Source organism: Gastrolobium bilobum, unplaced genomic scaffold (genome assembly GCF_033153095.1).
Source record: "Gastrolobium bilobum isolate Gb01-03AN ecotype WA unplaced genomic scaffold, APGP_CSIRO_Gbil_v1 utg1595, whole genome shotgun sequence".
NCBI lineage: Eukaryota > Viridiplantae > Streptophyta > Magnoliopsida > Fabales > Fabaceae > Gastrolobium > Gastrolobium bilobum.
Genome location: NW_026899397.1, coordinates 728,698 through 740,958, shown reverse-complemented (window position 1 = coordinate 740,958; position 12,261 = coordinate 728,698). Strand labels below are relative to the sequence as shown.

Here is a 12,261-nt window from a genome sequence, read left to right as displayed (position 1 = left end):
GCATTGACCGCGTGTCAGAACGTGTCGGAGAGTTAACCGCGTGTCCCTAAATTTTGACTGCGTGTCACGGACACGTGTCCCACACGCAATTTTTTTTCCAAGGAGCGTGTCCCTGAGTATTTTTACCCATTTTGTATACTCCTAAAATTATTTTCCTGTGGTGGACATTTATTTCGCAGACTGGATTGACCATGCAAAATTGCTTTTATATTTTATATTTTTTTAATGAATTTTGTGGATTAAAGGTTTTTTTTTTTTTTTTTTGAATTAAACTCAAGATGCCTTTATTCGTAAGATAAAACTAATTTCTTCATGGCTTATAGCATAATGATTTTCACCATTGACCCCAAAGTGTTTCTTGTAGGAATCAAATCCATGATTACATCATTCACACGAGCCCAACCCTTAAGCTATAATTCGCTTACCAAGTGAATTACACGTTGGAGTTAGGATTAAGGGTTTGAATGACTAAAATTGTGTCACATGACACGATCCATGAGTTTCCCATGGGGCCCCAGCAGAACTTAAAGTGGGAAATTAAAAAAAAAAAAAAAAATTAATTAGTTCCCCCAGTGAACATCCGTCTCATTAAAAATATTTAAAAGCAGTTTTATGGGTGCAATCTGTGGAACTAAACACCTCTCACCAGAAAATAACTTTGGGGACACACCAAGCATTAAAAAAACACGTGATAACACCCCCAAATGGTCAAATAGCCATAACATAAGTCCTTGTTCTTATCAAGTTATTATCATTAACAGTCATTTATATCAGGTGCAAATAGCAAACCAAAGTTTGGACTAAGCAGTGGCACTGGCAGTAACCCACAATAAAGTACATTTTTTTCCCGTGATAACTATGGTTAGTCTTCAATTAACTGGGAACTAATCTATTAGCAATGAGTTATCTGGTCTATAACCCATTTCCCTCATCAATTGTTGAAGATTATGTTGCAACAATAGGTAAATTTCCACATCCTGGGGATGAGATCTCTCCCCAACAAAAAATACATGATTTTTTTCCTTTAACCTGTATTTGACTATATCCTGGAATTTTCTTCACATTCCTCTCTCTCATTCTTTTCCTTACTTGTGCAAACTCATCCCATTGCCCTTCTGCAGCATATGTATTGGCTAGTAGTATATACCCCCCGGAACTAGATGGCTGTAGCTCTAATAGCTTCTCGCCAATGGAATTTGCTATTGCAACATCCCCATGTAGCTTACACGCACTAAGCAATGCCATAAGAACAGCTTCATCCCTCTCAGAAGGAGGGATTGTAGATACTACATTCATTGCTTCATCCACAAGTCCTGCTCGACCAAGAATATCTACAAGGCAAGAATAGTGCTCAGCCTTAGGATTTAAATTATAAGTACCCTTCATTGAGTCAAACAGTCTTCTACCTTGGTTGACGAGACCAGCATGACTACAAGCTGATAAGAGTCCCACAAAGGTAACCTCATCTGGCTTGGTTCCTGATATTAGCATGCGTGCAAATACCTGTAACGCATGGTGACCATTTCCATGATTTGAGTAGGCTACTATCATTGCAGTCCATGACACTACATCTTTTGAATTTAGTAGCTCAAAAACAAGCCTAGCAGAGCTAAGATCCCCACTTTTGGAATACGAAGTAATAAGAGCATTTGTTAGCCAGGTGTCGGGATCAAACCCGAGACGTATGACTATTGCATGAGCTTGCATGAGCTCCACCATGCCATCACAGGAAGTGACCACACTAGTCATAGTGGTTTCATTGGGTCTAAAGCAAGATCCTAGCATCAAAATAAAGAGCCTTAAGGCTTCCCCTTCATCACCATTCCTTGCATAACCATCGATCATTGTGTTCCAAGTCAGAACATTCTTCTCTGGCATTAAGTTAAAAAGCTCACGAGCTTCATCCACAACCCCCTCATCAACATATGCAGTGATCATTGCAGTCCATGCAACCACATCTTTATTAGGCATGAGATCAAAATACTTCCTTGCAACCCCAATCATGTTGTTTCGTGCCAAACCCGAAACCATAGCTGTCCACGAAACATGACTCCTATCCGGCATTGATTCAAACAAATGTATAGCCTCATTCACTCTATTGGCACTGAGACAACCCGAAATCATGATGTTCCAAGAACGAACATTTCTTTCAGGCATTTCAAGGAAGAGCTTATAAGCCTCATTGAAGTGGCCATTGTCAAGATATGACTTGACCATAGCTGTCCAAGCTATGGTGTTCTTTTCAGGCATGAGATCAAAGAACTTACGAGCATGATCCATCAAACCATTGCGAGCAAAACCCAAAACCACCGTAGTCCAGGAAACCACGTTTCTCTGAGGCATTTGATTAAACAAGCGCAAAGCCTCCTCAATTCTTCCACAGCTAAAATACCCAGAAACCATACTGGTCCAGGAGAATGCATTTCTCTCAGTCATACTATCAAACACCTCACGGGCATCGTCCAAGCGACCAGCTTTAGCATACCCATCAATCATTGCGGACTCAGCAACAATGTTTCTTTGGGGCAATTCCTTGAATATCGTTTCGGCTCTGGGTAGGTCCTTGTTCTTCAAATAAACGGTGATCATTGAGTTGTAAGAAACGACGTCTCGCTGAGGCATTTCGTCGAACAACTTCCTTGCTTCTTTGAGCTTACCATGGCGACCCAGAATCGTTATCTCCGCGTTATGTTTGTGGGGTGTATCGTCCGAAGACCTAGGCCACAAACTCCGATTCGGTTTTTTCACCAAACCTTTTTCTGGGTCGGTGGAAATTGAAGCCTTGAAATGCCTCAGTAAACGAAAACTGGGTTGACACAGGAAAAACATGCGGCGGTGGCGGTAACGGTAACAGACACACATGTTAATCATCGGTCCTACGTTCAATCATGGTTTCTTCATTCTTATCATTTACACGTTCTATTGTGCTCGTTACAATATTTTTAAACTAATTTTCTATTATTTAATCACGCATTATTATATTATTTTGATAAAAATAACAAGTATAGAATCAAAATTGATTTCTATTATATTCTTTTTCCTTAATTTCTTCTTAACCATGAAGCAAATCATTAATATGATCTTTTTGTTGGGACCAACAATGACATACACTAGCAAATGAGAAAAAAGAGAAGCAAAGAAAATAGGAACATACAAATTTATAGTGATTCATCTGATATGAGCTATTTTCGGCAATATTTTACAACAAGAATTATTATTTGCATGCAAAATATAAGTCATATCCAATATTTTTTAAAGATAGCAACAAATGATTTGTATTCATATAGAACAATTTCATGCCAAATAAAAAATAATAATAATGAAAATCTTAAACCCCAACAATTATTATCTATAATGATGTGTATACAGGAAAAGTGAAATATCCCAGAGATTATGAGCCTGTGAACAATTTAGAAATAACTACACAAATTTCACAAAGACCCTTTAAAGCATTATTCATGAAGTCAAGTGGGGAATGAAGGCTTCCTAGGAAAGTAGCTTGACAATCCTCAGCACCATGAGAAGCAACACCAGCCAAATCAGCCAACTCAAAGAAGGTCTCAGAGTTCAAGTCATTGTAAGCTGTTTCAATTGCCGATACAGCCTTTTTATAATCACGGTCACACCTTTGAAGATGCATGCGGTAGCTGCTTGAATTGGCTTTCTTTAGCAGTTTTTTTATATAGTCACTGGTGCCAGTGGCATTGAGGTATGCCAAGCGAAAGGCAACATAAGCTAGCCCATATTGGTCTGATTCTGGGGTATGTGGGTCAGAATAGAGAGACTCAATGCAGAATGAGTAGTTTGAAGTTTTGGAACACACTTCATGCACCAGTTTTGTTACATTGTTTTTAGAAGCAAATGAAGGATGAGCAAGGACAAAGATGAATAGAACTGAACAGCACAGGAAGGAGAGGGAATGATATTTGATCATGTTCTTTGCACTCTTTCTCTATAGGGAAGTTTGTGAAAAAGTGAAGAGATATGTCATCTAATCCAAGTACTACAATACATATCAATGAAGAAGTGAGACTGAAGCTTTTAGACCATTAAAGCAGATGCCTTAGTTTAGTTGTCACCTGTCTCTTATCTTATTTTATTTTTATTTTTTTGAAATATTTCAATCGGTTCATTATTTCGCAACTAATCTGATTCGGGGCGAGTCCAGGATTAAGGCTTTAAACCCCTCCCAAAGGTGGTACTAGAGAGATTCGAACACATGCTCTCACCCCCACCTGCTTAGCTCCTATGCGCCAACTGAACTATCATCATTTGGTTTATCTTGATTCTTTAAAGCGTGTTAATCACCAATTATAGCAACATTTCACATGGGTGACGTGGTGCTGTTCATATTTAGAACCATTGATAGTAATTTATATTGTGTTTCTGTTTCTATTCAAAGTACTATATTTTTTTTTTTAGAATTGCTAAAAAGGCAATTGCAGTAAGAAAACAATGTAGAGCTGTTGCTGTGTATTGTTTGAGACGCAAAAGTATTAAGTGTTGAAAATGACAAAGTTGATTTTTTGAAAAAATAAGTGCTTCCAATTAACATGAACAATTCTCTTTTCCTAATTTTGTCTTGTACTAAAAGTTTAGTTTTTTTTTTTTTTCTTGTTATTGTTTATCTTCACACTTTGGTTGTTTGATCTTGAGTTAGTGTGACCTAGTTTATATTATTATTTTCTCCTATGGTATCAGAACTCCAAGGAGCTTTTGGTATTTGAAAATTTGGCAATTTCAAAATATGGAAGTAATGTATTTGAGTCTTATCTCCTTGCAGACTTGAGAGAAGTAGTAAGGGGAGACAACACTATTTCCGAAGACAATGAAGATGATGATGACAAAGAGTGTAAGCAATGGAAGAGGTTGCAAAGGCTGAGTTTGCTTTCAAAGATAAACTGCCAAGGAAACACTATTATTCCAAAATGTGAAGAACTTCAAAGGAAAAGGTTAAAGGGTGAATCTTGTTTTTTAGAGAGATTTCCGTAGCAACTTTGTCAATGTTGCCACTGAACATTTTAATAGCTACAAGAAAACTTTCAAATGTTATTGTTGTGGTACGCCCGGCCATATTAAGAAGAATTTTTGTGTAAGGAGATGGTCCAATCACACTCAACAATGTTTATCATGTTCCCAATGTGAAAAAGAATCTCTTATTAATAGCTAATGTTGTTGATGCACGTAACTATTTATTTTTTGGTCCTCACGATGTTAAAACTCTGAAACATTAAGAAGTATTTATTTGTCTTCTTGGGTTCTAATACTAATGTGAAAAAGAGAGTAGTAATGATTATGCATGTATTTAGCATGCTAGACTTGGCCACCTTAACGTGTCAAAATTGAATTTTATGGTGGAGAACTAAGCTATTGGGTTTCCTAAATTACCTAATTTTGGAGTAGAGATTTGTGAAGGTTGCGTGATAAAATCTCTATCAAGGTGCAAGCAAAGCTCCATTGGGTTTAGTCCATCGTGATGGGTCCAACTAGAAATCACCCATATTCTAGTTTAAATAAATTTTCACAATTTAATATTTCAAGGTCCGTTTGTTTACTTCCAGGTTCATGATTCATATATCTATTAAGTTAATTTCATTTTTATATTTATAATAAGTCACCTAAAAATTTATTTGTCATTGTTTCAAGGCTAGTTTAATCGAGAAATCTAAATTATTTAAGAAACCTATAAATATATACCTTATTCATGTGCAAGTTAAGAAAAGCCAAATAAAATAATTTAATTTATATTCACAAGTCTCTTTCAACGTGTTTCTCTCCTCTATATCATCTTTTAGTAATTTTTTTTTGTCATTGTTCATCTTCACATTTTGGTGGTTAAATCTTGACCTGCCATGATTAAATTTACACTATTATTTTCTCAGAAAAATCCAATCAACCCCATTATATAATACACGTGATCACAATAGGTACCACCTTCCACAATGGGTTCCACCACCATGTGATCACAAAAGGGTTGTTCTTTCTTTAAACCTACCAGTTGTTGGCTGATTTATTATCATTTCTAGCATGTCCTATTGTGTGCAACACAGCCTGTCTATGGGACCCTTTCAAATGATGTTATGCATATGATGCATTGTGTCCCCTCATAGCTACTTCCATCTTATTATTAATCAATTCACAAGCATGCACACTTCAACCATCTTCCTTTTCGGTTCTACCATACTGCTACTTTGTTCTTTTTAGCAACATTTCTTAACCATTACCTACCATTCTCTACTTGCAACTTATAATTGCAAGACCAGAAAACACCAAGTACTACCCCACCTAACATTGTCGGTGTAGCCAACTCTTGCAATTATATTGAACACTTTGCCTTTGTTTATCCAAGCATTCAACACCTTAGCTGAATAACCAACATACAAAAATGACTTGAGATGCTTGACTGAGGAAATAACCTCGTCCTCATGGCAACAAGGATTTTATGTTTTAATTGAGGTTATTAAATCCATTTGAAATTGAATGATAGCAAGTGTATTTGACTGCCATATGTCAAACAGAAACAGATAATCAGATTCAAGAAGAGATTAATTATGGGTTAAAATGAATTAATTGCACAAGGTATTATTACATGAAGCAAAAGAATACCACTCTACTAAGGTTCATAAATGCTGGATACTATTGAAAAGAGTTGTCAACTTGAAATGAAACATGTACACAACAAACAAAGGGAAGACTACAAGACAGAAGAGGTGTTTTGAGAAAGGAGACAGAGGAGGGAACAATCTAAAACAAAGGGCCAAAGAAGAACCCAAAAAAAAAAAAAAAAACTAGCCTCTTCATTTCATTTACAAGTACAGTTAGCATCTCTGCAGTTATGTGATCAAGGGTAGCAAATTGATACTCAGAATTTGGCTCTTAGTCTTCTATGCGCAAATCCAAAAAATACTGATATAGAACAGGAAAACGTATACAAAAAGAATTGTAAAGCTTTAAAAAATAGAAGCCCTACACAGATGGAATTGCAGACCTATAAGGTACGTCACAACTTGGCTAATGGCAAGAAAACTTCAATATGATCAAAAGTACCGAAAAGACCCATCTATGGATTGATGTTGCATTCTCGCAAATACACATGATCATAGTCAACATACTTCGCCCAATGACTTCTAAACTTGGGAATACTTATCTCAAGCCATGGCTTCAGGTTCCCATTATAGTGTATGACAGCAGCTCGCTCAATATCTTTTTGGTTGACGTTGGGGTTGTAGCCAAGACCCAATACATGCCAAGATCGGTGCAGTGGGAAAGTGCGTTTCCAGAATGTTATGAGACCTGGTGGCAGGGTTCCTAACTTCCAGAGTTGTCTATCATGATTCTGCATTTAAGAAATATCAGTTCACAATTCAAATCAGAAAGGAACGAGATATTTCAAAAACAGGTGAATGTAACTGCATATTAGATGGACTAAACGAATATAATCTTGGAATAAGCACAAAAAATTGTACGTTCACACCCTTCACCACCCAAGTTGAAAACATTGATGATCACATTCCTATTTCCTACATTTTAAGATAGTATGTAACATATTAATGGACATGCTGAAGAGCACACAGCATTTACGTCTCAACTCTCCACCTTTTGACCATTAATAACTATTGTAAAAAATGCATATGTATCAGCTGGATCTGAATTTGTAGTCCAATTAATTTTTCATTCCAAAAATAAACCTATTATACTAATCTTATATATGATTAATGTCAGTAATTATCAATCATATGGGATACTTTCTGAAAAGTAAAGCAAAGTGCATCATTTACCAGATTCTGCCAGTTGTGGTACACCTCTGTGATGTTTTGCCTCTTCCATTCCACTAAATCAAATACATTCATACCGTATGCCCATCCGCAAGCATGTGGGTCAAAATTTTTTGCAATAAGAGGATTGGCGAAGTTGAGATAGCGATCAAATCGGTGAAAATTTTCTCCACACGTTTCTACAGCACCATTTACCTTGCCTTTCAAATCAACTGACCAAAGACCAGTCAGATCCTTCTGCACAACTATATCATCATCCAGGAACAGCACTTTGTTGAGCTTTGGAAAGATCTCAGGCAGGTAGAAGCGGAGGTGGTTCAAGATAGATAGATACTTTGGATTCCGAAACTTCAGGTTTGAATCAGAAGTTGCTCGATGAGCCTTGAAGTAATAATCTATCATAGATGGGGAACCCAACTGCTTAAGAACAGGACTGTAACTTGAATTCAACCATGTAAAATCTTCAATGTTCTGAACTTGAATGGTTGCCTTGCCTGGTGGATTCACCAAAAACCACATCCTCATTGCAGCATAATTGAGCCTATCCGTAACAATGTGGAAAACATGTTTTGAGGCATCCTGCAATTTCATTAAACTAATATTATTTGTGGGCAAGTGATGTAAATGCTAATAGGAAATAAAAGTAGCATTGGTGTCAATGATATTGAAACTTATAGTTGCCTTTTTTTTAGATTTAATTCTTCACTAACTCGGGCCAAAATGAAACAGAAACAAGTTTTTTTATTAGTCAAAGTAGGTAGTTACATCCCAGCACAGCCATACCAAGTTCTCTTTGATGTTTCTCAATTATCATGGCAGTGAAACAAATGTCAACAGAATTCTCAACGTGAAAATAATTTACCTTAGCATTGGAAGCAGTAGAATTCACAACCACAGCTGTTGCCAATATGTTGTCTGAGAATATTGCATAATGATATAGTTGAGGGTCTTCTAACTTCTCTTGATTGGGGAACTCTTGCTGAGAAGAATTCAATTTATAATACTCAGTTGTAAGGCGCAATGGAAGACAATGAAGACCTTTGGGCAGTGTTTTTGCTGTCAATTGAGTTAAGAACAAAGTCTGCTTCTTGTGCGCACGAAGTTGCTCCTCCGTTGAGTGGAGCATAGCCCGAAGCTTCTTCACAACAGCAGCACAGTCATCTTGAATTTGTTTTCCTTTCATCAATGTTTGCTCCATTGCCTTCATTCTCTCATTTGCACTGACATTAGTACAAATATAGATTAAGACTGAAGAAATTGCACCTCAGTATAGAAATTGAGCTACTCACTATATATATATGCAATAGCAACAGAAACTTAAGCAAAGTACAAACTTGGGAATCATAACATAACAGGAAAACATTAAGATAGATATAACAGCATTCTTAAAGGTGAACTTACTTCCTGGGTAGTTCAGAATCTTTGCTTGCATCTCCAAGTGTTCGTGAAACTTCTTTTATCCGTAATCGAAGCTCCCGAGTGAGATGGGGGTTGCTTTTTACCACTGGAAAGGACAGATAGACCTTAGCTTGGATGAGCTGATCTTTTATTCGCTGTACCCGAGCATCTGATGGAGTTTGGTCATTCTGCTTATTGGTTTCAGACAATAAGGGCTCTTCCTTGTTTACTTTGCTAGAAGTTTCTGTTGCTTGTTGTTCCTGCTTGTTGGTCTGAAAAAAGTGCGCCAAATGTCAAACAAAAAAATCTCGATATTTGTTGAAGTTGATTTTCTTTCCTTAGATTGATGTAATTTTCTGAAAACAAGGTTGGAAAAATGTAGTGATGAATGTTAACAGCAAATATGCTTCTTTGTACATTTTCCTTGATTGAAATTAGAAGTTGAAATAAGTCAAATAACTCCTATTTGTTTTGACCTTTCTTTCTCCGACTCAAGCTCATTTTTAATATACTACAAGAACATTATTTATGAAAGACTACAAGAAAAAGAAAAAAGATATTGCACCCGTTCAACAAGCCTATATTATATTTGCAGCACAAGATTGCACCCTGCATGAATTTGTTTCATGATCATGACCTCTACTGCAAATACAGAGTCTGGTCAAAGATATCTACATCATGGAGGCACAAACCCATATATATTGAAATTAAAGTGGAATTTATTTATCAAACTACCAACCTACCAATATATGTTTCCAATTAAAAAAGAATTATGCCAGAGCACTATCAATGTATGCAGTCAGAACTTAAATTTAAACTCCTTAAAAGATTACCGAATTCATGCACCAGAACTCCTGAGTATACATAATATTGTATTTAACAGGTGATGCACACCCCACCATAGACATACATATGTAAAACCTTTTTTCTGCAAGACCAGAAACCTAAAGGAATTTTCCTACCCAATTATCACTGCTTAGGACTTCCCAGACCATGCAACAGTAATAGATACAAATGAACAAAAAAAGAGAATAAAATCAGGATCAAAATACATCACCTACCTTAATTTGAGGCTTTTGAGTAGATCCACGAGCTGATTTAGTAAGTTTCTCATTATTGTCATCAACATCAATAGCATCATCTTCCCCATTTACATTTTCACCACTTACATCAGCTTTCTCCAAGGTGCTGCCGCCTTGATTTCCTTGTTTAATTCCATCTGTCACCAGTTTGATGATAGGGTTCTCCTTTTTAGTTTGATGATCTTTCTCAGTTGTAGTTGACAATACCCTGGCAGATACATGCTCCCTTGATTCCACCAATTGCAAGTCTAGATCAACGTGACATTGAGATCAGACAATAATGAAGAATACAACAAACAGAGCCCCTGAAAAGAAGTAGCAAAAGACCAAAAATCTTACTGAACAACAGAGAAAGCCCAAACAAAATACCTTTAGGCAAATTCTTTGCTTTAGTTGAGTCCTCAGTATACACAACCCCAATAGGTTCTTTAACGGCCGTTGAAGTTTCCTATTTGCAAAATGAGATGTTTCAGCAATAAATAATAAATTATCACAGATTCAGCACTAAGGTATATACATCCAAAAAGGAAAATTTCTTCCCAGACGCATATACAAATAAAGGGTTATAAAAACTTAGAAAAAGGAAAAGAAGGTAACTTTACCTGGGGTAGCAGATTCAAGTGGCCAGAGTCTGCTGCACTCAAAGCCTGACACATCATAAAAAAATTAGAGTCAGAAATTCAGAGATCTCACTCTTAACATAAAACAAAAGAACTGAAGAATCTTTCAAGGGTATCATCACTTACAAAAGCAGTAACATCTTCAATAAACTCTTGCTTGGCTGCAGAATGCATTCAAAAACCAGCCCAAAGAAACCAAAATCATCAGCAAATAGCCAAAACAAAGAATCTTGGATAAAGAAACTAAGGAAGACTCACTGGAGGGGGATTTGAAGGTTCCAAGGCGATCAGTGTAGAGCACAATTGGAGCAACAACAGTAATGCACAGCAACAACAGCACAATGTTTCTCACCCCCACCATTTCTACTCAAGAACCCACCACAGGGAGAAAAGAAAAGAAAAAACAAAGAAAGAAAAAGAGACACTAGTCCCTTTGGAAATACCACAGATTCTGCTCTGTTTCAGAGGACACACACACACAGAGAGAGATAAAGAAAACGAAGAAATTGGAGCAAAGAAAGAAGCTTTTTGAGCAGAAAAGAAGACCCACTTTATCTTTTTCTTGTGGGGCGCGTTGGAAAATTCCTCCAAGTGCAAAGCTTTAGGGAGAAGCGTAAAGGAGGAAGATGGAATCTGAAGCAATTACACTGAGTTTGCAAGGGGAGAGAAAGAGAGAGGAAACCGCATTTTGGGATCGGAAACAGAGAAAGATAACGTTGTCTTGTGTTTTGTGTGTGTGTGTGTGCGTGCGAAATAGGAAGAACCCAATAGGACCCGTTCTTCAAAAACTGCAACTTTTCTTTATTGGCTTGGACCCTTTTCTGAGAAATGCATATGCATGCTCAGAAACAGAGAGAGAGAGAGAGAGAGAGAGAGAGAGAGAGAGAGAGAAGAAGGACGTTGGAGATAACAGTAGTAACCAAATCAATGAACGAGGATTGAGGAGGAAGAGAGAGAAGAAAACAGAAAAAGCCTTCGCTCTGTTGTTTTTTGTAGTGTCACTATTTGCAATTTGCAAACGCTAACTTTCTTCTTAAAACGACGATAATAAGAAAGAAAGAAAGAAAGAAAGAAAACGCGCAAAATTAAGAAAATCAGAAAAAGGGAAACTTATTTAAAAAAGGGGTAAATTTGATTAAGGTTAATAATGATTATTAATTACTAATTAATATATTAATATACTGAATATGAATGAAGGTTGCTTAGCTGGCCGCTCGTACACGCGTGATAGCCGTCGCATCCTTCTCTGTTGTAAGTTGTAACACTGAAGAATATTAAAAAAAAAAAGTTGTAACACTGAATTTTTACTTTTATTTTTTTGGTAATCTATGTATTTTATATTCAACATGTGAAATTTATATAAAGTAAAATTGTAATAGGTTTCTC

At 36.6% G+C, this 12,261-nt stretch overlaps 2 protein-coding genes and 1 pseudogene across 2 annotated transcripts; all 3 read right to left on the bottom strand.

Moving 5' to 3' along the window:
* Positions 1-799: 799 nt before the first annotated feature.
* On the bottom strand, positions 800-2,863 carry LOC133290320 (pentatricopeptide repeat-containing protein At1g09410, mitochondrial-like; annotated as a pseudogene).
* A 528-nt stretch (positions 2,864-3,391) lies between these two features.
* On the bottom strand, positions 3,392-3,934 carry LOC133290263 (cell wall / vacuolar inhibitor of fructosidase 2-like). Its single transcript, XM_061488328.1, has one exon. It carries the CDS (start codon positions 3,932-3,934, stop codon positions 3,392-3,394), a length of 543 nt encoding a protein of 180 aa, XP_061344312.1.
* A 2,841-nt stretch (positions 3,935-6,775) lies between these two features.
* LOC133290278 (probable galacturonosyltransferase 4) lies at positions 6,776-11,797 on the bottom strand. Its single transcript, XM_061488352.1, has 9 exons — positions 11,134-11,797; positions 11,002-11,036; positions 10,858-10,902; positions 10,625-10,703; positions 10,235-10,503; positions 9,177-9,445; positions 8,638-8,995; positions 7,779-8,354; positions 6,776-7,336 (listed from the first exon to the last, which is right to left on the bottom strand). Exons 1-9 carry the CDS (start codon positions 11,234-11,236, stop codon positions 7,061-7,063), a joined length of 2,010 nt encoding a protein of 669 aa, XP_061344336.1. The 5' UTR covers positions 11,237-11,797; the 3' UTR covers positions 6,776-7,060.
* Positions 11,798-12,261: the final 464 nt, after the last annotated feature.

Coding starts and splice junctions, on each gene's coding strand:
- LOC133290278 (XM_061488352.1), bottom strand. CDS start 11,236: ATGGTGGGGGTGAGAAACATTGTGCTGTTGTTGCTGTGCATTACTGTT. Junction 10,903..11,001: donor TTGAAGATGTTACTGCTTTT/GTAAGTGATGAT, acceptor ATGATGTGTCAG/GCTTTGAGTGCAGCAGACTC. Junction 10,704..10,857: donor ACTTGAATCTGCTACCCCAG/GTAAAGTTACCT, acceptor TTTTGCAAATAG/GAAACTTCAACGGCCGTTAA.
- LOC133290263 (XM_061488328.1), bottom strand. CDS start 3,934: ATGATCAAATATCATTCCCTCTCCTTCCTGTGCTGTTCAGTTCTATTC.